Source organism: Cebus imitator, unplaced genomic scaffold, assembly GCF_001604975.1.
Source record: "Cebus imitator isolate Cc_AM_T3 unplaced genomic scaffold, Cebus_imitator-1.0 Scaffold82, whole genome shotgun sequence".
In the NCBI taxonomy this organism is placed as follows: Eukaryota; Metazoa; Chordata; class Mammalia; order Primates; family Cebidae; genus Cebus; species Cebus imitator.
In genome coordinates, this window is record NW_016107397.1 from 3,965,807 (window position 1) to 3,993,036 (window position 27,230).

Sequence of the window (27,230 nt, forward strand, 5' to 3'; positions counted from 1 at the left end):
GCCTGTAATCCCAGCTACTCAGGAGGCTGAGGCAGAAGAATCGCTTGAACCCGGGAGGCGGAGGTTGCAGTGAGCCGAGATCACGCCACTGCACTCCAGCATGGGTGACCCAGACTCCGTCTCAAAAATAAATAAATAAAATAAAATACAAAAAAACCCCAGCCTTTTGTTTCTAGAGGACTGGCATCTGATTCCACCTGGAATGGAACAAGAGGCTCTTAAGGATTTGGGGGTACAGGAGCCATGAGAATAAGACTGGAAACGCAAAAGGAATAAAAGTAGCCGTTCCTTCGCTATTTTTCCAGAAGGTAAAAATATCTACGACTGCCTGTGGGGTAAGCGGCTTTGGGCCGAGGAGCATTCCAAGCGCTTAGGAGAGTGGACTCTCAGTCTATGGAGGCCTAGGGATGGGATTCTCCGGCTCTGTGGTGGAGGCCATTGTGGGCACTGCCCAGGAATGCTCTTCCCGTCAGGGCCGGGAGGGTCGGGGTAGGGCGTATTCTTGGGTCAAAGAGAAACCTCACTGTTAGAGCCAGGAAGAGGGACTTCTGACAGAGCAGGGTTCAGGTAAGGTTCCCACCTCGGGTCCCTCAGGTGTCTGTGGCCACCCCACCTTCCGCACAGACGCCTGCCGCCGCTGCCTTTCCTGTGGCGAAAGAGTCCAGAAAAACGCGGGAAGACACGAGGCCCGCTGTGCGCAAGCGCAATCCCAACGGCTCGCCCAGGGCCGGTAGCTACCGCGAGGCTTGGAAGTGTGCGAGCTCGTGCGCACCACGTTTCAGTCACGCCGCTCCACTGTCTCGTGTGGCCTCAAGCTCTCAGGCGTGCTACCCTGTGACGTGGGCTTGGCCACACGGGCGGTGCGCTTTAGCCCCGCTCCCACCCAGGCCCCACCCTCGCTACCTTTAATGCCCCCCCTCCATTGGGGGAGTTTCGGACCAGACTGGTAGTAACCCCTTCAATCTGGGTTCTCAACTGCGGTAGGCTGGGTTCCACCCAGGCCCCGCCCTTTGAGTCGGATCGCCACGCCCCCGAGGGAAGACCACGCCCCTATTTCACCAACCTCCTCAGTGCGGGTCAGGTCCCGCCCCCCTGCCGAGCTTCCGCGCCACATTGGCTTAATTTCTTCCTTGGCCCCGCCCCTGAAGCCGGCTCCGTGCCATTATTGGCAGGGCCCCGCCTCGGGCCCCGCCCCCTGCCCGGCTCCCCGCTCCCATTGTCTCGGCAGATGCCGCCTGGTCCAGCTATCTTGCTCGGTATTCAGTTTTAGAGGGTAGCGCTCTTTATCTGGCCCGCGGAGCGGTCCCGCGGCCGAGTACCAGATTCCCAAGTTTGGGTGGCTCTTCTTTCCTTCTTAGGACCCACTTTGCTGTCCCGGGGTGGCTGCAGCTATGTCCGCTCTGCGATCTCTCCTGCTTCTGCTGCTGCCTCTGTGTCCGGGTCCTGGTCCCGGACCCGGGAGCGAGGCAAAGGTCACCCGGAGTTGTGCAGAGACCCGGCAGGTGCTGGGGGCCCGGGGATATAGCTTAAACCTAATCCCTCCCGCTCTGATCTCAGGTGAGGAGAAAGAGGAAGACTAGAGAATTGGGGGTGGGGGCGGGGGCGGGGCCTCCCCATCTCACAATAACTCTCTTCCCTTTCAGAGTGACCGTTATACTAATCTTTTCATCCCACAGTAATGTGTGTTCTCCTCCTGTAACTTCCTTACCGGGATCACAATAACCTTCCTATGCACAGAATAGCGCTCTTACTCCAACCCCACCCCAGGCATCCCCTCCTCGGAATTAACACCCCCCTATGTGTTTCTTTCTTCACAGCCATGTTCTCCTCGCTGTTTCTCTGAGCCCCTTCTATGAGAATACTTTATTGCTCACCAAGTAACCCCACCCTTCCAAGCCCCATTCTTCATCCCTAGAAGCTATCCTCAAGTCCCTCGAGGTCTGGGGTGTGGACATTGGGAGGGTTACCTGAGGACACTCTGACCACTGACTTGGCCCTCAGGACAGCTGTTAAATAGATGATCCTGTGGCCAATGGGAGTGAACTTGGGATGGGCAAGGAAACAATAAGGCCAGGGTTGGGGTCAGGTGGGGAAGAGAGTGCAGACAATAGAAAAGAGACCAGACAGGTAGCGAAGGCATAGTCCCCAGAGATAGGCAGGAAATGGAAGGAATTTTAGGATATCACTTCCCACCACTCTTTCACATCTCCTCTGTCCAGGCGAGCACCTCCGGGTCTGTCCGCAGGAGTACACCTGCTGTTCCAGTGAGACAGAGCAGAGGCTGATCAGGGAGAGTGAGAACACCTTCCGAGGCCTGGTGGAGGACAGCGGCTCCTTTCTGGTTCACACACTGGCTGCTCGGCACAGAAAATTTGATGGTGAGGGCATGGGGTCTCCAAACTCAGCTTCATAGCTCCTCTCAGGCACTTAGGACCCCAGCAAGCCCCCTGTCCCCACTCCTTACTCCATCCATAAAGACTCCACCCCCTTCCAGCCCTGGCTTAGCCCGCCCACCCCCCAGACTCTCTCTCCAGGGCCCTGCCCTCCCTCATTCCCTGTCTGTCCCATCTCTGAGAGTTGCCCAGTTTCTAATTCACTTGTCTTCTCTTCTCTCACATCCCCTCTTGCCTCTGCCTGTTCATTATTCTCCCCTTCTGTGGCCTCACCCACCTTCCACCTGTTCCCTGCATTTGCTGCAGAGTTTTTTCTGGAGATGCTCTCAGTAGCCCAGCACTCCCTGACTCAGCTCTTCTCTCACTCCTACGGCCGCCTGTATGCCCAGCATGCCCTCATATTCAATGGCCTTTTCTCTCGGCTTCGAGACTTCTATGGGGAATCTGGTGAGGGGTTGGATGACACCCTGGCGGATTTCTGGGCACAGCTGCTGGAGAGAGTGTTCCCGCTGCTGCACCCACAGTACAGCTTCCCCCCTGACTACCTGCTCTGCCTCTCACGCTTGGCCTCATCTACCGATGGCTCTCTGCAGCCCTTCGGGGACTCACCCCGCCGCCTTCGCCTGCAGGTGAGGGATCCTGAGGCCTGAGCTTCAGCCCCTTCTGACCTAGTGACCCCTGAACTGTGTACCACTCACCTCCAAACTGGCGTTCCCCAGTCACCTCTGACCTGGTGATCCCCCTCTCCTGCATTGAAGCCATTTCTGACCTGGTGATCCCTATCTTGACCTTTAGTCACCACTGCCTGACCCAGTGTCCCTTGGTCTTCTTTAAGCAGATGTCCCCACCCTCACCACCTCCCATTCTGTGCCCTAGTTTCACACAAACACTGACCTGCCCTTGACCTCCAGCCACCTTTCTGCCAACCCCTCCCTAATCCTAACACCTCGACTTCCTCTGGTTCAACTAAACAGGAAATATGTATTCAGTATGCAAAAGGCATTTTCATTTATAGTATCACATTTAGTTGTCATCATAACCCTGCAAGGTAGACAGTCACACCCTTATTTTACAGATGAGAAAACTGAGGCTCCCAAAGGTTAAGCTTTCCAGCCAGTAAATTTAAGTGGTAGAGCCGTGGCTCACACCCAGATCTTCTGGCTTCAATTTCAGTGTTAGTTCTGATACACAATTTCCCTGTCTCTAAGCCCTGTACAACACAATCCCTCCATCTCTTCCCAAGCCTTCTTTTTTTTTAGACTATAATTCCTGTGAGGCTCTTGAACCTGCCTCTCTGTAGCACCCAACATTCTACCCCCTTTGAGATAACCCCACAAACCTAACACCCGCTGCTCTTGGTGCAATCTCTTGGCTTCAATCTTGACTGACCCATGACAACCTTGTGGTTTTTCTCACCTTCTTTGCCTTCTCCCAGATAACCCGGACCCTGGTGGCTGCCCGAGCCTTTGTACAGGGCCTGGAGACTGGAAGAATTGTGGTCAGCGAAGCGCTTAAGGTTAGAGGGGGCCTGAGTGCAGGCAGGACCCAGGGAGGGAGAAACGGAAGTGAAAGAGACCTCACGAGGAAGAATCAGCCACCAAACTAGCAGGACAAGCCTGGGGCTCTGTCTAATCCTAACACCTCAAGGCCCTGGTGTCCCAGGATGAATTAGGAAGGAGGGAGCTGGAGTGAAGCCTCCACTGCTCCACAATCCGTGATCTCTGACCACCTCTGATCCCCTCCTGCTCTCTGTGGACCCATATCCCCCTGTCAGTCCCTGAGGACCTGCTTATCTCCATAGCAGTTCAAGATTGGATACTGCCCCTGCCCAATCTCCCAGGACTCCTCAGTGACTTCACTTCCCTGCTGCTGAAGGCCAGAAGCCTGGCTTGGCCTCTCTCACTACCCATCCTCTCCCTTACCTTCCAGCCTCACCTTCTGCCTCCTGACTGCCTCCTCCCTGCCCAGCTGGGATGGGCTCACTCTTGTCCTTGAATCTTTCCTCAGACTCCCAACTGCCTCTCTAGTTCCACACCTCCCATGAATCAGTGTCAGCAACCTGGAACCTCCCTCCTCAGATCTGTGACAATCTCACCTGCTGCCGCGGGGGGGGTCACCAATCCTAGGTGCCCACATCCAGCTCTCCACTCAGAGCCTGGGGAAGGTGGGATGGGGCATGTGATTTCTCTCTGTGCTCGGCACCAAGCCGGGCTGAGAGCAGCCACGGTGTTTGTGGAGGACACAGCCCCACTCTCTGTCCCCAGGTGCCGGTGTCTGAAGGCTGCAGCCAGGCTCTAATGCGTCTCATCGGCTGTCCCCTATGCCGGGGGGTCCCCTCACTTATGCCCTGCCGGGGCTTCTGCCTCAACGTGGTTCGTGGCTGTCTCAGCAACAGGGGACTGGAGCCTGACTGGGGCAACTACCTGGGTGAGGGGATTCAAGAAAGCCTGAAGCCAGGCATGGTGGCTCATGCCTGTAATCACAGCACTTTGAGAGGCTGAGGCAGGAGGATCACTTGAGGCCAGGAGTTGGAGGCCAGGTGGGGCAACATAGCTAGATGCCATCTCTACAAAAAAAGAAATTAGCTAGGTGTGGTAGGACACATGCCTGTAGTCCCAGTTACTCCTGAGGCTGACGCAGGAGGATCTTGAGGCCAGGAGTTAGAGCCCAGCCTGAGCAACATAGCTAGACCCCATCTCTACAAAAAAAAAAAGAAAAGAAAGAAAGAAAGAAATTAGCAGGCGTGGTGGCACACATGTCTGTTATCCCAGTTACTCCAGAGGCTGAGGCAGGAGGCTCCCTTGAGCCCAGGAGTGAGAGGCTGCAGTAAGCTGTGATGGTGCCACTCTACTCCAGCCGGGTGAGAGAGTAAGACCCTGTCTTTAAGAAATCCTAAAATTTAAATTTTATTTTTAAATAAGTCTCTGGGATGGAAAAGGGCCCTGAGTAAGGTGGGGCATGATCTGAAGAGGGGCTCTAAAGCCAAACTGAGGGGGAAACATGAGAGGGAACTCAGATGAGTTTCCCCCAAATACTTTGCTGCTTCTCTAAGTCCCGAGTGAGGATTTTTGGGAACATCCTAGTTCACCACTCATCCCATACTTTCTCTTTCTCCCCCTCCCTTAAGATGGTCTCCTGATCCTGGCTGATAAGCTCCAGGGTCCCTTTTCCTTTGAGCTGGCCGCTGAGTCCATTGGGGTGAAGATCTCGGAGGGTTTGATGTACCTGCAGGAAAACAGCGTGAAGGTGTCCACCCAGGTACAGGGGAGAGAAGGGTGGAGGCGAGGCCCGGGGCAGGGACGGTGTAGGTGTCAGGGAGACAGTGTAAGGTATCTGGGAAGAGACTCTGGAGTCAGAGTGGGGACGCAGTGTGGTTTTACCGCAGGGTGACTGTGTGAGGTCTCTTCACCGTGCCGCAGGTGTTTCAGGAGTGCGGCCCCCCCAACCCGGTGCCGGCCCGAAACCGTCGAGCCCCACCGCCCCGGGAAGAGGCGAGCCGGCTGTGGTCGATGGTTACCGAAGAGGAGCGGCCCACGACGGCAGCAGGCACCAACCTGCACAGGCTGGTGCGTGGGGGGGGACCAAGAGTTGGGGGTGGGGAGGGCCGGGGCCGGGGCCAGGGATGGGGGTAGCACTCCAGCTCGCCCCGTCCCCTTTCGTCCGCCCAGGTGTGGGAGCTCCGGGAGCGTCTGGCCCGGATGCGGGGCTTCTGGGCCCGGCTGTCCCTGACGGTGTGTGGAGACTCTCGCATGGCAGCGGACGCCTCGCAGGAAGCGGCGCCCTGCTGGACCGGAGCCGGGCGGGGCAGGTGAGTCTCGGGGACGTGGAGGGACTGCAAAGGGCGCGGCCGCGGCCGGGAGGGGCGGGGCGCGCGGGCGAGCGGGAGCTTTGGGGCTGCTCTGCTCGCAGGTACTTGCCGCCGGTGATCGGGGGCACCTCGGCCGAGCAGGTCAACAACCCCGAGCTCAAGGTGGACACCTCGGGCCCCGATGTCCCGACACGGCGGCGTCGGTTACAGCTCCGGGCAGCCATTGCCAGGATGAAGGCGGCCGCACTGGGACACGACCTGGACGGGCAGGATGCGGGTGAGACCCGGGCGTCCCTGGTCCCGAGCCCCGCCCACTGCCCTTAAGCCCCTCCCCTCTCCTGGTAGTTCCCACCCGTGCCTCTGCTTTCAGCGTTCATTCATTCATTGATTCACTAATTCATTCAATGAACATTTATTGAGCGTTGACCTCAAAGACTGAGGATAATAGACCGATGAGGGGGTCTCTATCCTTTCGGGTCAGTAGGGGAGACACAAAAATATTCTTAGAGAACAGTGGGAAGCCCCTTATAACGGGCAAAAGGGCAGTGGGAAAATGGGCGAGGGGCAACTTGGGGGAGGCTGGGAAGCCAGGGTGGTGGGTGACATTGGGCTGGCTTCCCAGGGTGAAGTTTGCCAGACAGAGAAGCAAGCCACAGCCACTCATTGTTTTCTTCTTTCCTTCTCTCTGTCTGTCTCTGTCTCTCTTTGTCACTCTTCTTCCACCCCTCTTCCTGGCTGCTCTCTGCTTCTGTGTACTTCTGATTTTTCTCTTTTCCCGTTATCCTCTCTCCCCATCTGCCTGTCTTTTTTCTGTCTGTCTCATTGTCTCCCATTATGATTTCTCCCTTCTGTGCCTGCTGACTCTCTTTTTCCCTCTTTTCCTGCCTTCCTGTCACTCACGGTCTTTCTCCCTTCCCCAACCCCGAATCCACCTGTATCTCCCTCCGGTGCCTCCCTCTTTCTGTTTTTAATCCCAATTTCTTTTCCTCCTTCCGTCTCCCTCTGCCTCTCCTTCCCACCCTGTCTGTCTCTGTCCCTCTTCTTCTTTGCAGATGAGGACGCCAGTGGCTCTGGAGGGGGACAGCAGTATGCAGATGACTGGATGGCTGGGGCTGGGGCTCCCCCAGTCCGGCCTCCTCGGCCTCCATACCCTCCTCAAAGGGATGGTTCCGGGGGCAAAGGAGGAGGTGGCAGTGCCCGCTACAACCAGGGCCGCTACAACCAGGGCCGGAGCAGGAGTGGGGGGCCATCTATTGGTTTTCACCCCCAAACCATCCTCATTCTCTCCCTCTCAGCCCTGGCCCTGCTTGGACCTCGATAACAGGAGAGGGGTGCCCTAGCATCAGAAGGGTTCATGGCCCTTTCCCCTCCTCCCCTCTCAGCTGGGCCTGGGGAGGATTTGAAGGGGGCTGCAAAGAGGGTAGAGAAGGGACTTTGTAGGTGAATGGCTGGGGCCCCAAATCCAGGAGAGTTTCATCAGGAGTGGGTGGGCGTCTACAATATTTTTTCATTTGGTAACAGGGGAGGGGGATGTGGGGTATTTATTTAGGAAGGATTGTGATTTCCTTAGAGGGTATAGTTTCCAGCCCTCTAAGGCTGGGGCTGGTGATCAGCCCCAACAGAAAGTGAGGAGTTTAGAGTTGCAGCTGGGGAAGGGGATTGAAGGATGTTGGAAGTGGGGGGGGGTGGGAGCATCTGGTCTCAAAAATGGACAAAGCCGGATGCTGACAGGGTGCAGGGCAGGGGACTGGAGGGCGTGTGAGTAGGATGTGAGGCTTCATGGGCTTGAGTTCTTCAGTCGAGTTTCTTCAGTATCAATTTATTTAACCAAAATTTAAAAAAACAAGCAAGGGGGTGTGCTCATCTCATGACCTCTGCCATCCACATCCTTCACAAACTCCATGTTTCAGTGTTTTGAGTTCGTGTTTATTCTGCAAATAAATGGTAATGTATGGGACCCTGAGTGTGGCTTTCCCTGCTGTCAGCGTTAGTCTCTAAGCCCTGGCTCCTAGCAGAGGCGTCAGAGGCTCTGTGATTGGCTTATGTTCTGCCTGCTTTTCACCTCCCTTGGCATCTGACCCCCAGGGAGGAAATGGGTCTAGGGAATGACCCCATCTCCAAATTTTCCACCCTCTGGGCCCCTGAGCATCTTCGTTTGTAAAACAGGGAGAATTGTGGGGACCAAATAGGAACTGTGTGAAAAAGCATCTTATCACCTGCAAACTGCTCTTTGAACATGAGGCATTATTATCATTATTATTATTTTGAGATGGAGTCTCTTGTCGCCCAGGCTGGAGTGCAGTGGTACGATGATCTTTGCTCACTGCAACCTCCACCTTGAGGGTTCAAGCGATTCTCCTGTCTCAGCCTCTCAAGTAGCTGGGATTACAGGCGCCTGCCACCATGCCTGGCTAATTTTTGTATTTTTAGTAGAGATAGGGTTTCACCATGTGGGCCAGGCTGGTCGAGAACTCCTGACCTCAGGCGATCTGTCCACCTCAGGCACGCGATCCACCCGCCTCTGGCTCCCAAAGTGCTGGGATTACAGCCATGAGCCACCGCGCAGGGGGACCATGAGGCATTATTAACCTGACCACACCACTGCCTCCTGCCTTCAGAGTGGGAGGCCTTGTTCACTGAGCGTCAGTCTCTGGCTACCTTGCCACGTCCTTGACAATGTCTGCTTTCAAATATCACTTTCTCCTTCTTTCTTTCCACCGCTTGAATGCATCTTTTGTGCTGCAGCAAGCCAAGAGAAAATGGAAGGATTGATTCCCTAAGTGTGAAAGGGGGGTGGAAGTGGTGTCCTCGAAGGGGAGTCTGGGTGCTGGGCGGAGAGGGGAAGATGCAGTGGGGGAGAGACCTAGAACTTTGATCAAAGCTGCTGCAGCTGCTGGGGCTGGCGGGACAAAGGGAGGAGGGAGGAGCCTGGGCTCTGAGAAAGTTCGTGGGGAAAGTTGAGCTGAGCCAAGAGTCGGGCGGTGGCTGGGGAGGGCAGGAGGACCCGGCCCGATTTCCCTTGCTGTTCCCCTTGTGGCCTGGTGAGTGGGAAATGAAACCAAAGATTGAACCAGTGGAGGGGCCCTCTAATCTATGGAAGGAGACATGAGGGGTTCATGGGATTCTGGTGGGGGCAACTGACTGGGAAATCACCAAAGCTGGAGGGGACAGAAGGCTGGGTGGGATCTCCAGTCATGGGAAGGGAGAGATAGATGGAAGGAAATGAAGAACTCTGGATAGGGGAGACGCAGCTGGACCTTAGGGGCTGTGATTGGGGAGGGAATTGGGGAGTGATGCCAGAAGGGGCAGGTCTCTGGGAGTAAAAGTGTGGCTTCTCTCTGCCTGGGGTTATCCCTGGCTCGGAGCCGGGGGCTGTCCTGGCTTGTTGGAGGGGCCGTGGTTCCTGATCGTGAGTTGTAATCTGAAGGGGCGGGGCCGGACTCCGGGTCGATTAGGAAGCTGGGGCTTGAGAAGGAACCCCGCAATTAGTGTTTGTGCCTTTCTCTGTATCTTTCTGTCATAGACTTTTCTCTCTCTCACTCTCTCTCTCTCTCTCTCTCTCCCTCCCTCTCCGTCTCCCTCCCTCCCCCTCTGTAGCCCCACCCTTTCAATCTCCTCTGAATGCACTAAGGTTGGAAAGTGGAATGTGGAGTAAGTTCAAGGATCTGGGCTTCATAAGTAGCCATACATCTCCCCCAGCCCCTGTCGCATGTGGGGTTCTGCCCGTGCTGAGAAAGAGGAAAAAGACGTGCCGGAGTTTATAACACAATGGCCCATTGCAAACCCACTCCTGGAAGTCTAAGCTCCCTTCCTCCTGCCTGGGTTCATTCACCTGTGTCCTCCCATCCTCCTGCCTGAGTTCATCCACCTCTGATCCTCATTCCCTTTGTTTGGCTTTCCTTCCTGGCCCCGGGATAAGGTTCTTAATCCCCATCTGTGACAGCCAGAGAGGCTCAGGAGGAAGCCAGTGTCGGGACCATGATCTGACCTGAGTGTCTTAATGAGCTGATTGGTCCGATCTCTCTCTTGCTGGCTGTTTCATTCATAATCTTTTTTTTTTTTTTTCTCTCTCTCCTTCCCTTCTAAGTCCCTGAGGCTCAGGGACAGCTGTAGGTGGGGAGCTGGGGAAATTGGAGATAAGAAAATGATAGAGCAGAGGGAGTAGTTGTGGGGCCACTTCAAAAGTCTGGGTGTAGACAGCATCCCCAGCCACTCCCCTTCCCTGAACCAGGTCACAGCTGCAGCAGGTCTCCTCTGCCTCTCTCCTTAGACTCCCCTTCTTCCCCCCTCATTTCCCTTCTAGACGCTGACAGAGGCAAAAATCTGCTAACTCAGAGGGCAGACTCAACCAAGACTGTAAGCAGGCCTGGGGAATGACCCCCCGATCTCCAACCGGCGCCTTCCACGGCTGCACGGCTATCTCCAGCTGTCTCTGCCCCTGTTTCTGGCCCTGGCTCCATCCCTTTCTCACTTCACCCTTCCCTGTGCCACATGGGCCCTCTGTCTCCTGCCAGGACACTGCGGCTCTGGGGACCTCGGAGCCTGGGGGTGGCTCTGGGAGTCTTCATGACCATTGGCTTTGTGCTCCAGCTCTTGGGAGGGCCCTTCCACAGGAGGTGAGTTCCTACTTTGCCCCAACTCCCACTAGATGCCCCAAGCTTGCTCTTCCCCATCCCACCTGGGGCTGGTGACTCTTGGGGACTCAGAAGCCTCCATGCCTTCTGCCCCTTCTACCCAAGAAGCCCATTTGCTGCTGAGGGACAGGACACTCCCCCTCCATCTCTTCCCAGGCTACAGCCCTTGGCCCCATCCCTACGACCAGCCTTTCTGTCCTGCCCTCCCCGGCAGCGACTGGTGTTCCTGAAGACGCATAAATCCGGAAGCAGCTCTGTGCTGAGCCTGCTTCACCGCTATGGGGACCGGCATGGACTGCGCTTTGCCCTCCCCGCCCGCTACCAGTTTGGCTACCCAAGGCTCTTCCAGGCCTCGAGGGTAAAAGGCTACCGCCCCCAGGGTGGAGGCACCCAGCTCCCCTTCGACATCCTCTGTCACCACATGAGATTCAACCTAAAAGAGGTAAGGAGTGTCACAGGGGTGGGAGGGACCAGAAAGAGATGTGATCAGGCCTGGGGCTGACACTACCAAGGGAGGAGACCCAGACCTGGGGGGTCCCCAGGCACCATTTTACTCTAACGTTGGATATGGGGGCCACAAAGGTGGGGCTTCCTGCCACCCTCTCTACAGGTGTCCCTTCCCCCATAGTTTCTGGGAGCCAGAGTCCTTTCACCCTGGTGCTTACTTCAGTCTCTCTCTTTCACCACTGTATTTCCCTGGCATCAGTGCCCTGCCAACTCTGCCCCCAACTCTCCCTCCAGGTGCACCTTACCCTTCATTTTTTTTTTGGAAGACAGGATCTTGCTCTGTCACCTAGACTGAAGTGCAGTGGCACAATCATAGCTCACTGCAGCCTTGACTTCCCAGGCTCAAGTGATCCTCTCACCTCAGCCTCCTGAGTAGCTAGGGTTAAGGCACGCACCACCACACATGGCTACTTTTTAATTTTTTGTAGACATGGGGTCTTGCTTTGTTGCCCAGGCTGGTCTCAAACTCCTGGGCTTAAATAAATAAATAAATATTCCTGGGCTCAAGTGATCCGCTTACCTTGGCCTCCCAGAGGGTTGGGATTATGGGAGTGAGCCACCTTGGCCAGCCTTTGTGCATGTGTGCGTGTGTGTGTGTGTGTGTGTGTGCATTTGTGTGTGTGTGTGTGTGAGAGAGAGAGAGAGAGAAAGGGTCTCTCACTCTGTCATCCAGGCTGGAATGCAGTAGTGCAATTATAGCTCACTGCAACCTCAAACTCCTGGACTCAAGCAATCCTCCCACCTCAGCCTCCCAAGTAGCTGGGACTATATAGGTGCATGCCACCACACCTGGCTAATTTTTAAAATTTTTTTTGTAGAGATGGGGGTCTCACTAATGTTGCCCAGGCTGGCCTCAAATGATCCTCCACCTTAGACTTACAAGTAATTATGATTACACACCCCTTCCCTTTCTTAGCCTCCCTTCCACTGTCACACCAGGGCTCCAGCTCCCCCACTGCTTTCTGACTTGTCTTCTTCAACCCCCTCACATGTCTGGCATTTTCAAGGATCAGCTGTATGTTTAGCTTGGGGCTAAGCACAGCAGAATAGCTGGGTGGAAGCCCAGTCCTGACCCCCAGGAGCCTCTGTTCTAATAGTGGAGACAACAAGAACATACATAGTCACATACTTAGACATACACAGGAAACCGAGGGCTCCTGCAGGAAGAAAATCAATGTGTAATTGAAACATACAGGGAATAAACTAAACCTGACTGAATATTTACTAGTGCTGAGTACTAAACTTCCCATCACCTTGCCAGGAAGGCATTTGAAGTGTCTCCATTACACATAGGAGAAGTTCGAGTCTCAGAGAGCTGAAGTGACTTTCACAGATAGAAAAATGGCACCCTACTGAATAAATGTGGAGGAAAAAAAAAAAAGAAAGAAAGAAAAAAGAAAAATGGCACCCACTAGGCACAGTGGCTTACTCCTATAACCCCAGCACTTTAGGAGGCCAAGATGGAGAATCACTTGAGCCTGCAGTTTGAGACCAGCCTGGGCAACACGTGCATGTGCGTATATCTGGAATGGTGAGAAAAGTATTCACCAAAGGGGTGAGGCTTTCTGGAGAGGGGGTTTTATTTTACTTTCTTATTTAATTTTATTTATTTATTTATTTTGAGACAGAGTCTTGCTTTTTCCCCCTGGCTGGAGTATAGTGGCACGATCCCAGCTCACTGCAAATTCTACCTCCTGGGTTCATGCAAATCTCATGCCTCCCAAGTAGCTGGGACTACAGGCCTGTGCCACCACACCCGGCGAATTTTTGTACTTTTAGTAGAGATGGGGTTTCACCATGTTGACCCGGTTGGTCTTGAACTCCTGACCTCTAGTAATCCGCCCGCCCTCATCTTCCCAAAGTGCTGCGATTATAGGTGTGAGCCACCGTGCCCAGACGAGAGTGGGGATTTTAAAGGAAAAGGTGGACATGGCTGTGGTAAGGAGAACATCAGGCATTCTTAGAGGGAGCAAACCAGCAGCAAGGACACAGTGGGGTGCATGTGTGTGTGCATGTCAGAGGGAGAATGTCTGTACTGGGGGTAGAACTTCAGCAGGGGCTGCAAAGTCACCCTTGCCGAAGCTAGAGCTGGAGACAGCAGCTGAGGACACAGGCATGCTCTAATGGGCAACCTAAAGGCCACTGTTAGAAGTGAGGCGATGACAATGACCTTTGAGGTAGGTTTCTCCAGAGGCTAGGGTGATGGCCTTCACTGACACCACCATTCATTGACTACCTACTGTGTTCCAGACACTTGCACATTCATCCAGGTAAGTGTTACCCAGTTACACAGATTTCTAGATGGAGGAATGAAGGCTCTGAGACGTTCAATAACCCGCCCAAAGTCACAGAATTAGTAAATGGCAGAGTGGAATTTTATTCCAGGTCCATCAGATGCCAAAGACTATTTTCTTCAGTTTCTCCTCTGCTTTCAAAGAGACCTACAGGACCAGGCATGGTAGCTCATGCCTGTGATCTGAGTGCTTTAGGATGCTGAGGTGGGAGGATGACTTGAGCCCAGGAGTTCGAGGCCAATCTGGGCAACATAGCAAGTCCCTGTCTCTACAAAAAAATTAAAAATTAACAGGGCATGTTGGTGTGCGCCTATAGTCCCAGCTACTCAGGAGGACTATAGCAGTTTGGGGAATCCCTTGAGCCCAGGAATTTTTAAGGCTGCAGTGAGCTATGATATGCTGCCTAGATGACAGAGCAAGGAGACAGTCTCTCCAAAAAAAAGAAGAAAATAAACAATCAGAAGCTAAAATACTCCTTTCCCATTTCCACCCCTGACCCACCCCCCACCCAAAAAAAGAGAGAGAGTTCATAGGCTGTTGTTCAGATGTGCCATATTTGCAGAGCCGACTGAAGAACACCATGACAGAGAGAAGTCAGATTCAATAATGGAAGTCATTTTTGGAGGCAGAAACCCTTCAAGGAGTCCAGGAGCTAGGTTCTGACCTGCATCAGCCTGCAGGGCCACGTTAGGGTGTGGTGCAGCCTGATCTCCATCTTCTGTCTTGCAGAGCAATAGAATCACATGTCCCAGTCCTCAGAGCAGCGTCCTACCAGGCAGCTGTGGCTTCCCAGGGCCTTGGCTCAGGGTGTATTTTGCCCTCTGGGATGCCCAGGACCCCCTGAGGTGTTTTACCATTCAAACCCCTGAAGTCTCCCACCATTCTGGGCCTGGCCTATTCCACCTGCTGCCTATGCCCCAGATGGCATTATAGTTGCTCCTTCTCACTCTTTGCTGCCAGTGATGCCCCTCCTATGCCCTGAGGAGGCTAGGGCCAGTTCCCTTCCTGGAGCTATGACCAACAGTCCCAGGACAGGCACTCAATAGGTTTTTGCTGGAGAAATGAGTACAAAGGTTGGTTCCTAGAGGTTTTACTGACCAAGGCAGACAGAAATGCCCAAGGAAATTAATGTTCTCTAGGAGTTTCCTATGCTGCAGGTTTCCTTCCCTCCCTTTCTCTTTTTTCTTTTCTTTTTCCCTTTCCTTTCCCTTCTCTCTCTTCCCCTCCCCTCTCTTCCCTTGCCCTTCTCCTCCCTCCCCCTCCATCTGCTCCCTTCCTCTCCCCTTCTCTTCTCCTCCCCTCCCTTTCCTTCCTTCCTTTCCTTCCTTCTCCCTCCCTTCCTCCCTTCTTCTCTCTCTTGTGCGCACGCACTCCTCTTTCTTTCCTTCCTTCCTTTCTTTTATTTTTTTGAGAAGTAGTCTCACTCTGTCACCCATGCTGGAGTACAGTCATGCAACCTCTATCACCCAGGTTCAAGCAATTCTCCTGCCTCAGCCTCCCGGGTAGCTGGGATTACAGGTGCCTGCCACTGCACCCAGCTTATTTTTTGTAATTTTAGTAGAGACAAGTTTTCACCATCATGGCCAGTCTGGTCTTGAACTCCTGACCTCATGATCCACCCACCTCAGCCTCCCAAAGTGCTGGGATTACAGGCATGAGCCACCGCCACCAGTCCTTTTCTTTCAAGGCAGGGTCCTGCTGCGTTGCTCAGGCATGTCTTAAAATTTTGGGCTCAAGCGATCCTACACCTCAGCCTCTTGGGTAGCTGGGACTACAGGTGTGTGCCAGGATGTCCTAACTTATTTTTAAGTTCTGGGGTACATGTGCAGAACATGCAGGTTTGTTACATAGGTATACATGTGCCACAGTGGTTTGCTGCACCTATCAACTCTCATCTAGGTTTTAAGCCTTGCATGCATTAGGTATTCGTCCTAATGCTTTCCTTCCCCTTTCCTCCTACCCCGACAGGACCGAGTGTGTGTTGTTCCCCTCCCTGTGTCCATGTGTTCTCATTGTTCGACACCCACTTACTTATGAGTGAGAACATGTGGTGTTTGGTTTTCTCTTCCTTGTTAGTTTGCTGAGAATGATGATGGCTTCCAGCTTCATCCATGTACCTGCAAAGGACGTGATCTCATTCTTTTTTACAACTGCATAATATTCCACGGTGTATATGTTCCACATTTTCTTTATCCAGTCTATCATTGATTGCCCTGCTAATGTTTTTAGTTTTATTTTTGTAGAGACAGGGTCTCAATATGTTGCCCGGGGTGGCCTCAGCAACATAGCAATGCTCAAGCCATCCTCCTGCCTCAGCCTCCTGAGTAGCTGGGACTACAGGCACACACCATATGCCTGGCTCTGTGCTCCAGGTTTCTTCGTATGTTTTATCTCATGTATCTTTCATAATCACTTGGGAAAGTATGATTATCCCCATTTTGCAGATAAGCAGGTTGAGTCTCAGAGATGTTAAGTAACTTGCCACGCAGCAAGTGATGGAAGCTGGGGATTCCTAGCAGAGCTGGGAGAAGGAAGTTTGAGGAGTCTGGATAGGTGGACACGTGACTTGCGCATACTTATGCATGTAGGGTCCAGCCCTGCAGGGTCCTGTGAGCCCCTCTCTACGGGTGTGGAGACGAGAAACTGTGGAAATAAAAGACACAAGACACCAAGAAAGAGAAAACAGAATTTGGGCCCAAGGGTCCACTGCCAACCAAAGTGCAGTCTGGCAGTGGCCCCAAGTGCCTGGACGCCCTGATTTTATTGAGTACAAAGCAGGGAGCAGGGTGGCTAGGGCGAGGCATTGGTGGTCAGTGATAGGATCAAGTAAATCACATGTCTTGGAGATGGGGCCTGGGACTTTCAAGTAACCAAGGCGAGGAGAAAACTTAATGCATCAGCACTTTTTGCATACTTGTCAAAAATATCAAGGGCATTAAGATTTATGTAACTATTACTAATTCTTATCTTCTAAGAAAAAGAGGAACCAGGTACAGGAGCAGAACATGAAAGTAGACATGGGATGTGACCACTGAAGCCCAGCATCACATAGAGACAATTAAGCCCCCCGGATGTCCGTGAGTTTTCCTGATAGCCGTCAGGCCTACCACAAGAGCTTAGAGAAGCGGAGTTTTCTCCCAACTCCCCCAAGAAGAAGATGTCTTGGCCATTTTGGACGTCTCCTTTCCTAGCTGGCTAAACAGTGGGCGCTTTCCCAGCACTAACACTGCGGCACAGCCAAGGCGCCCTCCAGCAGCCCTTATGCAGTCATGACAGAGGGCTTAGAGCATCTTGCCTCAGGGTCACCTCCTTCCCAATGCCACTTCAGTTCCACACTTCATGACCTGAGAATCATTAGTAAAATTAAAGGGTTATGCTGAGTATATATATCTTTATGATTACATGTGAATAACTAAATGATTATATATGATTAGATATAGGAATAACTATGTGCTTATATTTCTAATTCTTTTCTAATTCAATATTCATATGGGAGCAGGTTGAGGTTTCAGACCTTTGCCTCGGCACTTGCGGGGTTCCCCCCTACATATGCATACCTGCTCCCCAGCCCAGTTTTCTCTCTGTCTTCTCTCCTCTGCAGGTACTTCAGGTCATGCCTTCTGACAGCTTCTTTTTTTCCATTGTCCGTGACCCAGCAGCTCTGGCTCGCTCTGCCTTCTCCTACTATAAATCCACCTCATCAGCCTTCCGCAAGTCACCATCCTTGGCTGCCTTCCTGGCCAATCCTCGAGCCTTCTACAGGCCTGGGGCCCGTGGGGACCACTACGCTCGCAACTTACTATGGTTTGACTTTGGCCTCCCCTTTCCCCCAGAGATGAGGGCCAAGAGCAGGAATCTTCATCCCTCCAGAGACCCCAATGCCCCAGAGCTACAGGTCTTGCCCTCTGGTGCTGGCCCTCAAGCCCAAGCCCTCAATCCCAATGCCCTCATCCATCCTGTTTCCACTGTTGCTGATCATGGCAGCCAGATACCAAGCCCTGCCTCTTTCCATATGGGGTCTTCATCCTTCATTCAGTGGGGCCTGGCCTGGCTGGACTCTGTCTTTGACCTGGTAATGGTGGCTGAGTACTTTGATGAGTCATTGGTTCTGCTGGCAGACGCCCTGTGCTGGGGTCTGGATGATGTGGTGGGCTTCATGCATAATGCCCAGGCTGGACGTGAGCAGGGCCTCAGCACTGTCAGCAACAGTGGACTGACTGCAGAGGACCAGCAGCTGACAGCACGGGCCCGAGCCTGGAACAACCTGGACTGGGCTCTCTATGTCCACTTCAACCGCAGTCTCTGGGCACGGATAGAGAAATACGGCCAGCGTCGGCTGCAGACAGCTGTGGCTGAGCTCCGGGCTCGCCGACAGGCCCTGGCCAAACACTGTCTGGTAGGGGGTGAGGCTTCTGACCCCAAATACATCACTGATCGCCGGTTCCGCCCCTTCCAGTTTGGGTCAGCTAAGGTTTTGGGCTATATACTTCGGAGTGGATTGAGCCCCCAAGATCAAGAGGAGTGTGAGCGCCTGGCTACCCCTGAGCTCCAGTACAAGGACAAGCTGGATGCCAAGCAGTTCCCCCCGACCGTCTCACTGCCCCTCAAGACTTCAAGGCCACTCTCCCCATAGACATCAGACTACAGATTTATGTGGAAAAGCACCCATGTTTGAAGGGCACATGGGATGAGTGGGGGGTGGGGCAGCAAGATGCCACTTCTGCATCTCTCAGAAGGGATGGGGCTTCAATGGGCTCCCAGCAGTGCTTCCCTCCTCCACTCATTTTGCTCCTTTCTTTATTTTATTTTTTTGAGATAGAGTCTCGCTGTATCCCCCAGACTTGAGTGCAGTGGCACGATCTCAGCTCACTGCAACCTCTGCCTCCCTGGTTCAAGCAATTCTCCTGCCTCAGCCTCCCAAGTAGCTGGGATTACAGGTACATGCCACCACACACAGCTAATTTTTATATTTTTAGTAGAGACAGGTTTTCAACATGTTGGTCAGGCTGATCTCGAACTCCTCACCTCAGGTGATCCACATGGCTCTGCCTCCCAAAGTGCTGAGATTACAGGTTTGAGCCACCACGCTGGCCTCCGCTTCCCCTTTCCTGCCCCAGGGCAGATCCACATCACCAAAGCACCCTAGAGGGGCAAAAGATGGAGTGAGCCACAGAAAGTTTGGTGCATGGTGAGTTGGAATAATACGTCCATTTCTCTACCAAATATTTGTTACTAGACTGTTCACTCTGAAATGTTTGCTGAATGAATAAATAATTTGAAACTTCTACTTGATTTATGGAGGGTGGAAAGGGGAGGGATGGAGAATCTTCCTGGGTAAGGTGGGGTTGGAAGGGGTCTTTTTTTTTTTTTTTTTTTTTTTTGAGACACGATCTCACTCTGTCACCCAGGCTGCAGTCCAGTGCCCCAATCACAGCTCTCTACAGCTTCAAACTCCTGGGCTCAAAAGAGCCTCCTGTGTAGGCCTCCTAAGTAGCTGGGATTACAGGTGCGCGCCACCGCGCCCGGATAATTTTTACATTTTTTGCAGAGAGGAGGTCTTGCTATGTTGGCCAGACTGGTCTCAAACACCTGACCTCAAGCGATCCTCCCGCCTCGGCCTCCCACAGTGCTGGGATTATAGGCGTGAGCCACCCCGCCCGACCGACGGGGTACTTACATTTCTTCTCCAAGAAGCTTGGCAGCAACCCCAGCTTGTATTCTCCTCTTGGCCTCAGCGCAGCCAGACCCCGCCCACTCCTACAAGGTCCGGGCACCCGCCGAATTTGGGGCCTTGGCGGCCACGCCCCCTCTCTTCCGCTTCCGGTTTATCGCCAGTCATTCGGCTCCGTACTCCGGTTCCGGCGCCGGCGGGTCTCGGTTCCGGGTTCGTTGCCCGGGTGCCGGTACCGGGCGGGTCTCTTAGGCCGCCCAGCCACGCGCAGCAGCCCGAGGTGTCGGGGCCCTCTGGACCCACCCTAGCGGGCCCCGCCGGAGATCAGCCTCCGGCCCGGGCTCCCGGTCGCGCCGTCCTCGCCGCCCCATGGAGTCCCAGTGCGACTACTCCATGTACTTCCCGGCCGTGCCGCTGCCGCCGCGCGCGGAGCTGGCAGGGGACCCGGGCCGGTACCGGGCGCTGCCCAGGCGCAACCATCTGTATTTGGGGGAAACTGTCCGCTTCCTGCTGGTGTTGCGCTGCCGGGGCGGCGCGGGGTCCAGCGCCGGGGGCGGCCCGGGCTTGGGCTCCCGAGGGGCCTGGACAGAACTGGCAACCGCCCTGGCTGCCCTGGCCTCGGTCAGCGCCGGAGGCGGGATGCCGGGGGGCGGAGGTGCCGGCGACCAGGATTCGGAGCCCCCAGGGGGAGGGGATCCTGGGGGTGGTGGTTTGTTCCGAGGCTGCAGCCCCCTTCTCACCCACGGCCCGGGCCCTGCTACCTCAGGGGGAGCGACCACGGTGAGGAGCTTTGGGGGACCCGGCACAGGGCGAAGGGGCGGTTTGCTGGGGCCTGAGGCAGGAGGCAGATGACCACCTGCAGGTCTTAAGGGAAAGGTTGCAGGCTGCCTCTGACTCGCTCCTGACCTCTTCACCCCTTTCCCAACCCCAGCTGCCTGTGGAGGAACCAATTGTGTCCACAGATGAGGTCATCTTCCCACTCACCGTTTCACTGGATAGACTGCCCCCAGGGACACCTAAAGCCAAGGTAAGATGAGCAAGGGGTGGAGCTGTCCCAATTCAGATACCTTTCCCGGGCTCAGCCATCTGTCTCTCCTCTTGACAGATTGTAGTGACTGTGTGGAAGCGGGAGGTTGAGGCACCAGAGGTCAGAGATCAAGGCTACCTGCGATTGCTGCAAACCCGATCTCCTGGGGAGACGTTCCGGGGCGAGCAGAGCGCTTTCAAGGCCCAAGGTGGGGAGGAGAGCGCAGAGGCGAAGGGCTAGAGTCTGGGAATTGGAGGACAGAGGGGAGGAGTCACACCGGAAAGTGGCTAATGGGCTCTGAGAAGAGGAAGGTGAGAACTCTGGGTTGTAGGTGAGGTCAGCCCCCAAACCATCACTTCTTGACCCACCCCCTCCCTCAGTGAGCACGCTGCTGACTCTGCTGCCCCCTCCGGTTCTGAGATGCCGGCAGTTCACTGTGGCTGGAAAACACTTGACCGTGCTCAAGGGTAAGCAAGTCGGCCAGCTCCAGCCTCCGGGAGCAGTAAGGGAACTGATTGGATGCAGTTCCTCTGGGCAGGCGGGTGGCGTAAGTCTGGTTTTTTCTGGGTAAAGGTGGGGCCCGAGGGTCCAGGTATTCTGAACCGAGCTGGTCCTCTCCAACAGTGCTGAACAGTTCCTCCCAGGAGGAAATCTCCATCTGGGATATCCGAATCCTCCCCAACTTCAATGCCAGTTATCTACCTGTCATGCCCGATGGCTCTGTGCTGCTGGTCGACAATGTCTGGTGAGGTCCTGGGAGGCGTGAGGCTGTGAAGTGGTGGGGATGGTGTCAGGGGCCAAGCTCTGGCATGGGGAGACCATGCCCTGTCCTCTTTTCTGAGCTAGTCACCAGTCTGGGGAAGTCTCCATGGGCTCCTTCTGCCGACTACCCGGCACCTCTGGCTGCTTCCCCTGCCCACTGAATGCCCTGGAGGAACACAACTTCCTGTTTCAGCTGAGAGGGGGTGAGCAGCCCCCTCCAGGGGCCAAGGAGGTGAGCATAAGGGGCTAGTGTGTTCAAGGAAAAGGGATAAGGCAGTTGGAGGGAAAGACCAGGTGGCTGACTCAAGATGGGAGGAGCACTTTAATGCCAAACCCCTTTGTACCTCCCACAGGGCCTGGAAGTTCCCTTGATTGCTGTGGTTCAGTGGTCCACCCCGAAGCTGCCCTTCACTCAGAGCATCTATACACACTACCGGTAAGTGTGGATCCTGGAGGAACCATGGCATTCACCTTTGTGGCCTGACACACACAGCCAGCAGCCCTCTCTCACCACTCCTAGCCTGCCCAGTGTCCGCCTAGATCGCCCGTGTTTCGTGATGACCGCTTCTTGTGAGTCCCCTGTTCAGACCTACAAGCGTTTCACTGTCACCTACACGCTGCTCAACAATCTCCAAGACTTCCTTGCTGTGAGGCTCGTGTGGACACCGGAGCATGCACAGGCTGGTAGGTCAGCTGCCAGGCGGGGATCTAGTCCCCAGGGAGGGGAGGGGAAAGAAAAAAGCCAGGGAGGCAGGACAGTGAAAAGAGCCACACTTGGTGCCAGTCCCACCACAGGAGGCGACTTATGGCAGGCAGCTTCTGCCCTGTACCCGGGTGGTCTCCGCAGTGTCCCAAACAGAGAGTTTAGAGAGGCAATGGGGCAGAGTGACTTTCAGGGCATGGACACTGGAGCTTTACTCACTGTTGTGAGCTCTATTTCTCTCCTTTACTAGCTGTGTGACCTTGAGTAAGTTACTTAACCTCTCTGCGCCTCAGAGTCTTCACCTCTAAAATAGAGCGACTCATATCTTATGGGACTGTCAGGCAGATACTGAATTAATATACATGATGTGCTTAGGACAGACCCTTCACACAGTAAGTATTAGCCATTGTTATCTACAATATGCACAAAAGATAACGTTTGCTCAGTTTACTCTACAGAGTGGCTTTGAGGATCAGATGAGACTGTCCTGGCGAAGGCCCTGTGGGAATGAGGAATGCTGTAGTGTTTGCTGGTCCCTGTTTCTGCCCCCAGGAAAGCAGCTGTGTGAGGAGGAACGCCGGGCCATGCAGGCCGCCCTGGACTCCATCGTCTGCCACACGCCCCTTAACAACCTTGGCTTTTCCCGGAAGGGCAGCGCGCTCACCTTCAGTGTGGCCTTCCAGGCTCTGAGGACGGGGCTCTTCGAGGTGGGCTGGGGAGGGTCTGGGCTGAGTGGTGCAGAATGCTGGGGTGGGCAGAGGCAGGACCCTTAGATTTTGGGGATGAAATAAAAAGCCAGGCAGAGGGAAGGTGGGATTTAGATTTGACATTGGTCTGTCTCATGGGGAAGATCATTTGGAAGGAAGCCTGGGCCCTGGAAGCCGAGCTGGCATGCTGACCTGCGTCTCCCCGCAGCTGAGTCAGCATATGAAACTGAAGCTGCAGTTCACCGCCAGCGTGTCCCACCCTCCACCCGAGGCCCGGCCCCTCTCCCGCAAGAGTAGCCCCAGCAGCCCTGCTGTCCGAGACTTGGTAGAGAGGCACCAGGCTAGCCTGGGCCGATCCCAGTCCTTCTCCCACCAACAGCCTTCCCGAAGCCACCTCATGAGGTACAGAACCAGAGGGTGTGGCATGGGACTGGGTAGAGCCTGGGGGCAGGGAAGGTTCTGGGTCTGACCAGCACCCACAGCCTCTGCCTTCCCCTAGGTCGGGCAGTGTGATGGAGCGCAGGGCCATCACGCCCCCCGTGGCCTCTCCTGTTGGCCGCCCCCTCTACCTGCCCCCGGACAAGGCTGTGCTGTCTCTGGACAAGATTGCCAAGCGCGAGTGCAAGGTCCTGGTGGTGGAACCCGTCAAGTAGCACCATGCCAGCTCTGTTCCCTCTTACATTCCAGAGACCCAACGCCCCCAGAGGGGATCCCTGCTCCTGAGCTTTGCCTCCCCTGGGATGCCTCCCAGATGGGGGTGAAGAGGCCCGGCAGTGCTGCCTGACTGTGTCTGCTGATGAGGGATGGGGGAAGAAGCTGTGAAGTGGGCGGGCATGGCTGGGACTAAGCCACCAGTATTCCCCGAGTTCCTGTGGGGAGGGCTGGCCCCACCCCAAGCCAGGGCAGGGGTTCCCAGAGCTCCCTTGCCCCCCGCCCATGACCCTGGTTCTAAGTTTACAAAGTCTCTTCCTCATTCCTGTTTCATTCTTTCCCACCTCTGACATTCCCTCCCTCCCTCCCTCCCACAGGGCTGATACTAGAGGGTGGTGATGGGTAAGGGCCCCTGACAGTGACCCTCCTGTCTCGGGTTGGGGACAGAGCCAGGTGGCCTCCTTCTGCCCCTTCATGTTTACGTTTGCAGCCTGAAGCACTTTAAGTTGTTGGTTTTTTTTTTTTTTTTTTTTTGGTCAGTTCCTGTAACTTATTCTCCAACCATTGCTTCCAACTGAAATAAGACTATTAAATGCCTGTTCAGGAGGGAGAAGGATGACTAGTTTGTGTATGTATTGATGGGAAGAGCAGAGGTCGCCAGGGCTCAGGGCGACTCCCCTTCCCCTCCAACTTTTTTTTCTTTTTTTTCTTTTTTTTTTTGGAGACAGAGTCTTGCTCTGTCACCAGGAGGCTGGAGTGCAGGCGCGTGATCTCGGCTCACTGCAACTTCTGCCTCCCAAATTCAAATGATTCTTCTGTCTCAGCCTCCTGAGTAGCTGGGACTACAGGCATGTGCCACTACGCCCTGCTAATTTTTTTGTACTTTTAGTAAAGATAGGGTTTCACCATATTGGCTAGGCTAGGTTCGAACTTCTGACCTTGTAACTTGCTCAAATCCGGAAGTGCTGGGATTACAGGCATGAGCCACCACGCCCAGCCCCCTCCAACTTTTTTTCTGCTTCCCAGTTTCATAGCACACGGAAGCAGCCCTGCTGCACCCAACTTGGGCTAAGGTGCATGACTTTCTCCCCAGAAGGTGGAAGACAGACATGGGGTGTAACCACTCTGACACTAAACACACATGGCCCTGGGCTGGAGAACATCAGACTCGTGTTTATTAGGGAGGAAGGGAGGGAGCACAAAGGGAGGTCTCCTTGCCCTTGTTCTCCTTAACAGCTCAGAGTCCCCAAACCTCGGCCTTTCCAGGTAGGGGTGAGGAGGTGGGCTAGCAGAGGCCCTAGTGCTAGCAGCAAGCCAAGACCAACAGCTGTGCCTCCCTCATCACAGAGGCCCAGGACCCAATCCGTTTCTCCGACCCTTGCCCTCCAGCAGCTCAGACGTCAATGGGCTCCCGACCTCGGTTCTGCCTCTTCACCACAAACACCCTCTGTCCTGACACGGTCACCAGCAGCGTGTGTTCTCCAAAGACCACTGGAGGAGAGACACACCTTCCCCCACCCCAGGAGGGGGAAGGGAGCACAAAGTTAGTGGGTGTGACAGACTCCATAGGGCAGGGCCATGCACAAACTGGCTGGGATCAAAGCCAAAGAAATTCTGTTGTTCCAGGCTCAGAGATTTGAAGATGAGTAGCCCCTGCTAGATCTTCTTTCTCCGGCTTTCTCATTCACAATTCTGATACAGGGCAGTCCCAAAGGGAGGAAAGTGGCCAGACCAGAGACCACAGGAGGAAATGGTGGGAGGCTAGGAGGAAGAAGAGAAGCCTCTGGAAGCAGCCCCCCCTCCCAGTACCACCACCAAGGGCAGGGGCAGGGGCTCACCAGACAGGCGCTTGAAGGGCACATTCATGCCATGGTGCAGCCGGAAACCGCAGGCCGTGCTGACCAGCTCAGAGATGGCACTGGCTGCCTGCTCGTCATTCTCAAGGTCCCCAGATGACTGCACGCAGATGGAGGAAGGACAGGGGTGGGTGTTACAGCATAGGTTCAGGAAGAAATTCTAGGCAGAGTCACCTTGGCTGTCACATTTAGATCGTCTTCCCCCAGCTTTGGAAAAACCAACCTGAAATCCCACTATGATGTCACGCTCTAGTTGCCATCCTGTTTCCCATAATACTGGGTTTCCCTGGATGAGTGCAACTTATCTTTTTTTCTTTTTTTGAGACAGAGTCTTGCTCTGTTGCCCAGGCTGGATTGAAGTGGTGCAATCTCGGCCCACTGCAACCTCTGCCTCCTGGATTCAAGGGATTCTCCTGTCTCAGCCTCCCGAGTAGCTGAGATTACAGGCATGCACCAGCACTACCACACGCGGCTAATTTTTTTTTTTTTTTAAGATGGAGTCTTGCTCTGTTGCCCAGGCTGGAGTGCAGTGGCAAAATCTTGGTTCACTGCAAAATTCAATGTTCAAGCAGCTCTCTGCTCACTCTAGGTTCAAGCAGTTCTCCTGCCTCAGCCTCCCTAGTAGCTGGGATTACAGGCGCCTGCCACCATGCCCAGCTAATTTTTGTTTTTAGTGGAGATGGGGTTTCAGCCTGTTGGCCAGGCTGGTCTCAAACTCCTGACCTCAGGTGATCCACCCACTTCGGCCTCCCAAAGTGGTGGGATGACGCGTGAGCCACCAAGCCTGGCTCACCTGGCTAATTTTTTATATTTTTAGTTGAGACAGTTTTATCATGTTGGTCAGCTGGTCTCAAACTCCTAACCACAAATGATCTGCCTACCTCAGCCTCCTCCCAAAATGCTGGGATTACAGACTTGACCTACTGCACCTGGTCAACCATCTCTTTATTGATCTTTCTATTCTAACCCCGTGAAACTGATTTCTCCTATGTCCCTGCGTATCTGATAAAACCACATTCTCCAAAATGAATGCCTGCCCACCACTGACCTCTTAATTGCTCCATCTTTTTCTCAGTCTTCACACTTGCTGCTCTGTCTGTAGAATCTCAAAAACATGCCCTTTGTCCTTGAACCCCTCCCTCTGCTGACCCCTAGAGTAAGTGATGGGACTGTGGCGTGGGCTTCCTTTTTTCTGGTTATGGTCTCAACTTCCTCTTCCCTCTTCCTTGATAGAGGCCTCCACAAGATTTAGTTCCTTTTGCTGAACTAGCAATATATATTAACTGCTATTTTACATCAAACTCAATGTCTAAAGTTGGGCCATCAAAGTTCCCCTTATCCTTATCCACTTCCTTCCCAATCCACTTCCTTTCTTGATTTCCCCAACCTCTTTCTCTCTCTCTCTCCCTTTCTTTCTTTCGAGAAGGAGTCTCACTCTGTCACCCAGGCTGGAGTGCAGTAGTGCAATCTTGGTTCGCTGTAACGTCTGCCTCCTGGGTTCAAGCAATTCTCCTGCTTCAACCTCCCAAGTAGCTGGGACTACAGGCATGTGCTACCACACCAGGCTAATTTTTTGTATTTTCAGTAGAGATGAGGTTTCACCTTGTTGGCTAGGCTGGTCTTGAACTCCTGACCTCAAGTGATCCACCCACTTCAGCCTCCCAAAGTGTTGAGATTACTGGTGTGAGCCACCCACACAGGGCCATGTTTCAGGCTTCTGAGTTCTGGCTAGAGAAGTATTTCCTTTATTACGTATTTCTAGTCATTACCAAGATATGCTGATTCCTCATTTAAAATATCTTCTCCCGGCCAAGCACAGTGGCTCAGGCCTGTAATTCCAGCCATTTGGGAGGCCAAGGCAGGAGGATTGCTGGAAGCCAGGAGTCCAAGACCAGCCTGGGCAACAAAAGACCCCCATCTCTATAAAAAAATTTTTAAAGGCTGTGTGTGGTGGTGCTTGCCTGTAGTCCTAGTTACTAGGGATGCTAAGGTGGGGGGATTGCTTGGGCCCAGGAGTTCAAGACTGCAATGAGAGGTGATTGCACCACTGCACTCCAGCCTGAGTGACAGTGAGTCTCTGTCTTTAAAAAAAACAAAAACAGGCCGGGCGCGGTGGCTCAAGCCTGTAATCCCAGCACTGTGGGAGGCCGAGGCGGGTGGATCACAAGGTCAAGAGATCGAGACCATCCTGGTCAACATGGTGAAACCCCGTCTCTA

The 27,230-nt window shown here is 54.0% G+C and overlaps 5 protein-coding genes and 1 long non-coding RNA gene across 13 annotated transcripts in view; 3 read left to right on the forward strand and 3 right to left on the reverse strand.

Moving 5' to 3' along the window:
- Nucleotides 1–687, reverse strand: part of STAG3 (stromal antigen 3) — a 45,610-nt gene extending 44,923 nt beyond the window's left edge. The window contains exon 1 of the mRNA XM_017533617.2: nt 581–687. The gene's annotated coding sequence lies outside the window, so the exon portion shown is untranslated. The remainder of the gene's footprint in view (nt 1–580) is intronic.
- A 364-nt stretch (nt 688–1,051) lies between these two features.
- Nucleotides 1,052–8,158, forward strand: GPC2 (glypican 2). The gene is made up of 10 exons (XM_017533621.2): nt 1,052–1,557; nt 2,220–2,378; nt 2,700–3,022; nt 3,829–3,909; nt 4,658–4,820; nt 5,521–5,651; nt 5,813–5,959; nt 6,062–6,201; nt 6,303–6,478; nt 7,254–8,158. The coding sequence occupies exons 1-10, from the start codon at nt 1,392–1,394 to the stop codon at nt 7,520–7,522; spliced, it is 1,755 nt and encodes a 584-aa protein (XP_017389110.1). The 5' UTR covers nt 1,052–1,391; the 3' UTR covers nt 7,523–8,158.
- A 489-nt stretch (nt 8,159–8,647) lies between these two features.
- GAL3ST4 (galactose-3-O-sulfotransferase 4) lies at nt 8,648–18,921 on the forward strand. 3 transcript variants are annotated; one of them, XM_037740319.1, is made up of 4 exons: nt 8,648–9,328; nt 10,505–10,817; nt 10,992–11,277; nt 17,238–18,921. In XM_037740319.1, the coding sequence occupies exons 2-4, from the start codon at nt 10,693–10,695 to the stop codon at nt 18,267–18,269; spliced, it is 1,443 nt and encodes a 480-aa protein (XP_037596247.1). In that variant the 5' UTR covers nt 8,648–9,328; nt 10,505–10,692; the 3' UTR covers nt 18,270–18,921. The 3 variants fall into 3 exon arrangements, with proteins under 3 accessions (XP_037596247.1, XP_037596246.1, XP_037596248.1); XM_037740318.1 differs by having other exon boundaries at nt 8,648–9,242; XM_037740320.1 differs by lacking the exon at nt 8,648–9,328 and adding an exon at nt 9,346–9,852.
- Nucleotides 16,309–18,778, reverse strand: LOC108308010. Its single transcript, XR_001826754.1, has 2 exons — nt 18,662–18,778; nt 16,309–16,980 (listed from the first exon to the last, which is right to left on the reverse strand). It is a non-coding gene; the product is annotated as an uncharacterized LOC108308010 (long non-coding RNA).
- A 517-nt stretch (nt 18,922–19,438) lies between the features above and the next one.
- TRAPPC14 (trafficking protein particle complex 14) lies at nt 19,439–23,773 on the forward strand. Of its 4 annotated transcripts, none has more exons than XM_017533622.2 (11): nt 19,439–20,087; nt 20,239–20,334; nt 20,413–20,542; nt 20,715–20,801; nt 20,959–21,079; nt 21,181–21,328; nt 21,450–21,532; nt 21,617–21,780; nt 22,352–22,506; nt 22,715–22,908; nt 23,006–23,773. In XM_017533622.2, the coding sequence occupies exons 1-11, from the start codon at nt 19,677–19,679 to the stop codon at nt 23,157–23,159; spliced, it is 1,743 nt and encodes a 580-aa protein (XP_017389111.1). In that variant the 5' UTR covers nt 19,439–19,676; the 3' UTR covers nt 23,160–23,773. The 4 variants fall into 4 exon arrangements, with proteins under 4 accessions (XP_017389111.1, XP_037596245.1, XP_017389112.1 ...); XM_037740317.1 differs by having other exon boundaries at nt 19,450–19,520; XM_017533623.2 differs by having other exon boundaries at nt 19,459–19,587.
- A 531-nt stretch (nt 23,774–24,304) lies between these two features.
- LAMTOR4 (late endosomal/lysosomal adaptor, MAPK and MTOR activator 4) overlaps nt 24,305–27,230 on the reverse strand; it is a 5,132-nt gene continuing 2,206 nt past the window's right edge. For 2 of the 3 annotated variants that reach the window (XM_017533626.2, XM_017533628.2), the window contains 2 exons: nt 24,996–25,113; nt 24,305–24,648 (listed from right to left, as the gene is read on the reverse strand). In XM_017533626.2, coding sequence (XP_017389115.1) covers nt 24,551–24,648; nt 24,996–25,113 — 216 coding nt within the window. In that variant the 3' untranslated portion in view covers nt 24,305–24,550. Of the gene's footprint in view, nt 24,666–24,995; nt 25,114–27,230 lie in introns of all 3 variants that reach the window. The other variant, XM_017533627.2, reaches the window with a different exon arrangement.

Bases quoted from the DNA above. Each gene is read 5' to 3' on its own strand.
- GPC2 (XM_017533621.2), top strand. From the start codon at position 1,392: ATGTCCGCTCTGCGATCTCTCCTGCTTCTGCTGCTGCCTCTGTGTCCG. The intron at 5,960-6,061 runs GTGCGTGGGGGG...TCGTCCGCCCAG, and splicing joins GCACCAACCTGCACAGGCTG to GTGTGGGAGCTCCGGGAGCG. The intron at 6,202-6,302 runs GTGAGTCTCGGG...CTCTGCTCGCAG, and splicing joins ACCGGAGCCGGGCGGGGCAG to GTACTTGCCGCCGGTGATCG.
- GAL3ST4 (XM_037740319.1), top strand. From the start codon at position 10,693: ATGGGCCCTCTGTCTCCTGCCAGGACACTGCGGCTCTGGGGACCTCGG. The intron at 10,818-10,991 runs GTGAGTTCCTAC...ATCTCTTCCCAG, and splicing joins GGAGGGCCCTTCCACAGGAG to GCTACAGCCCTTGGCCCCAT. The intron at 11,278-17,237 runs GTAAGGAGTGTC...TCTCCTCTGCAG, and splicing joins TGAGATTCAACCTAAAAGAG to GTACTTCAGGTCATGCCTTC.
- TRAPPC14 (XM_017533622.2), top strand. From the start codon at position 19,677: ATGGAGTCCCAGTGCGACTACTCCATGTACTTCCCGGCCGTGCCGCTG. The intron at 20,543-20,714 runs GTGGGGAGGAGA...CCCCTCCCTCAG, and splicing joins GAGCGCTTTCAAGGCCCAAG to TGAGCACGCTGCTGACTCTG. The intron at 21,329-21,449 runs GTGAGCATAAGG...TACCTCCCACAG, and splicing joins CCCCTCCAGGGGCCAAGGAG to GGCCTGGAAGTTCCCTTGAT.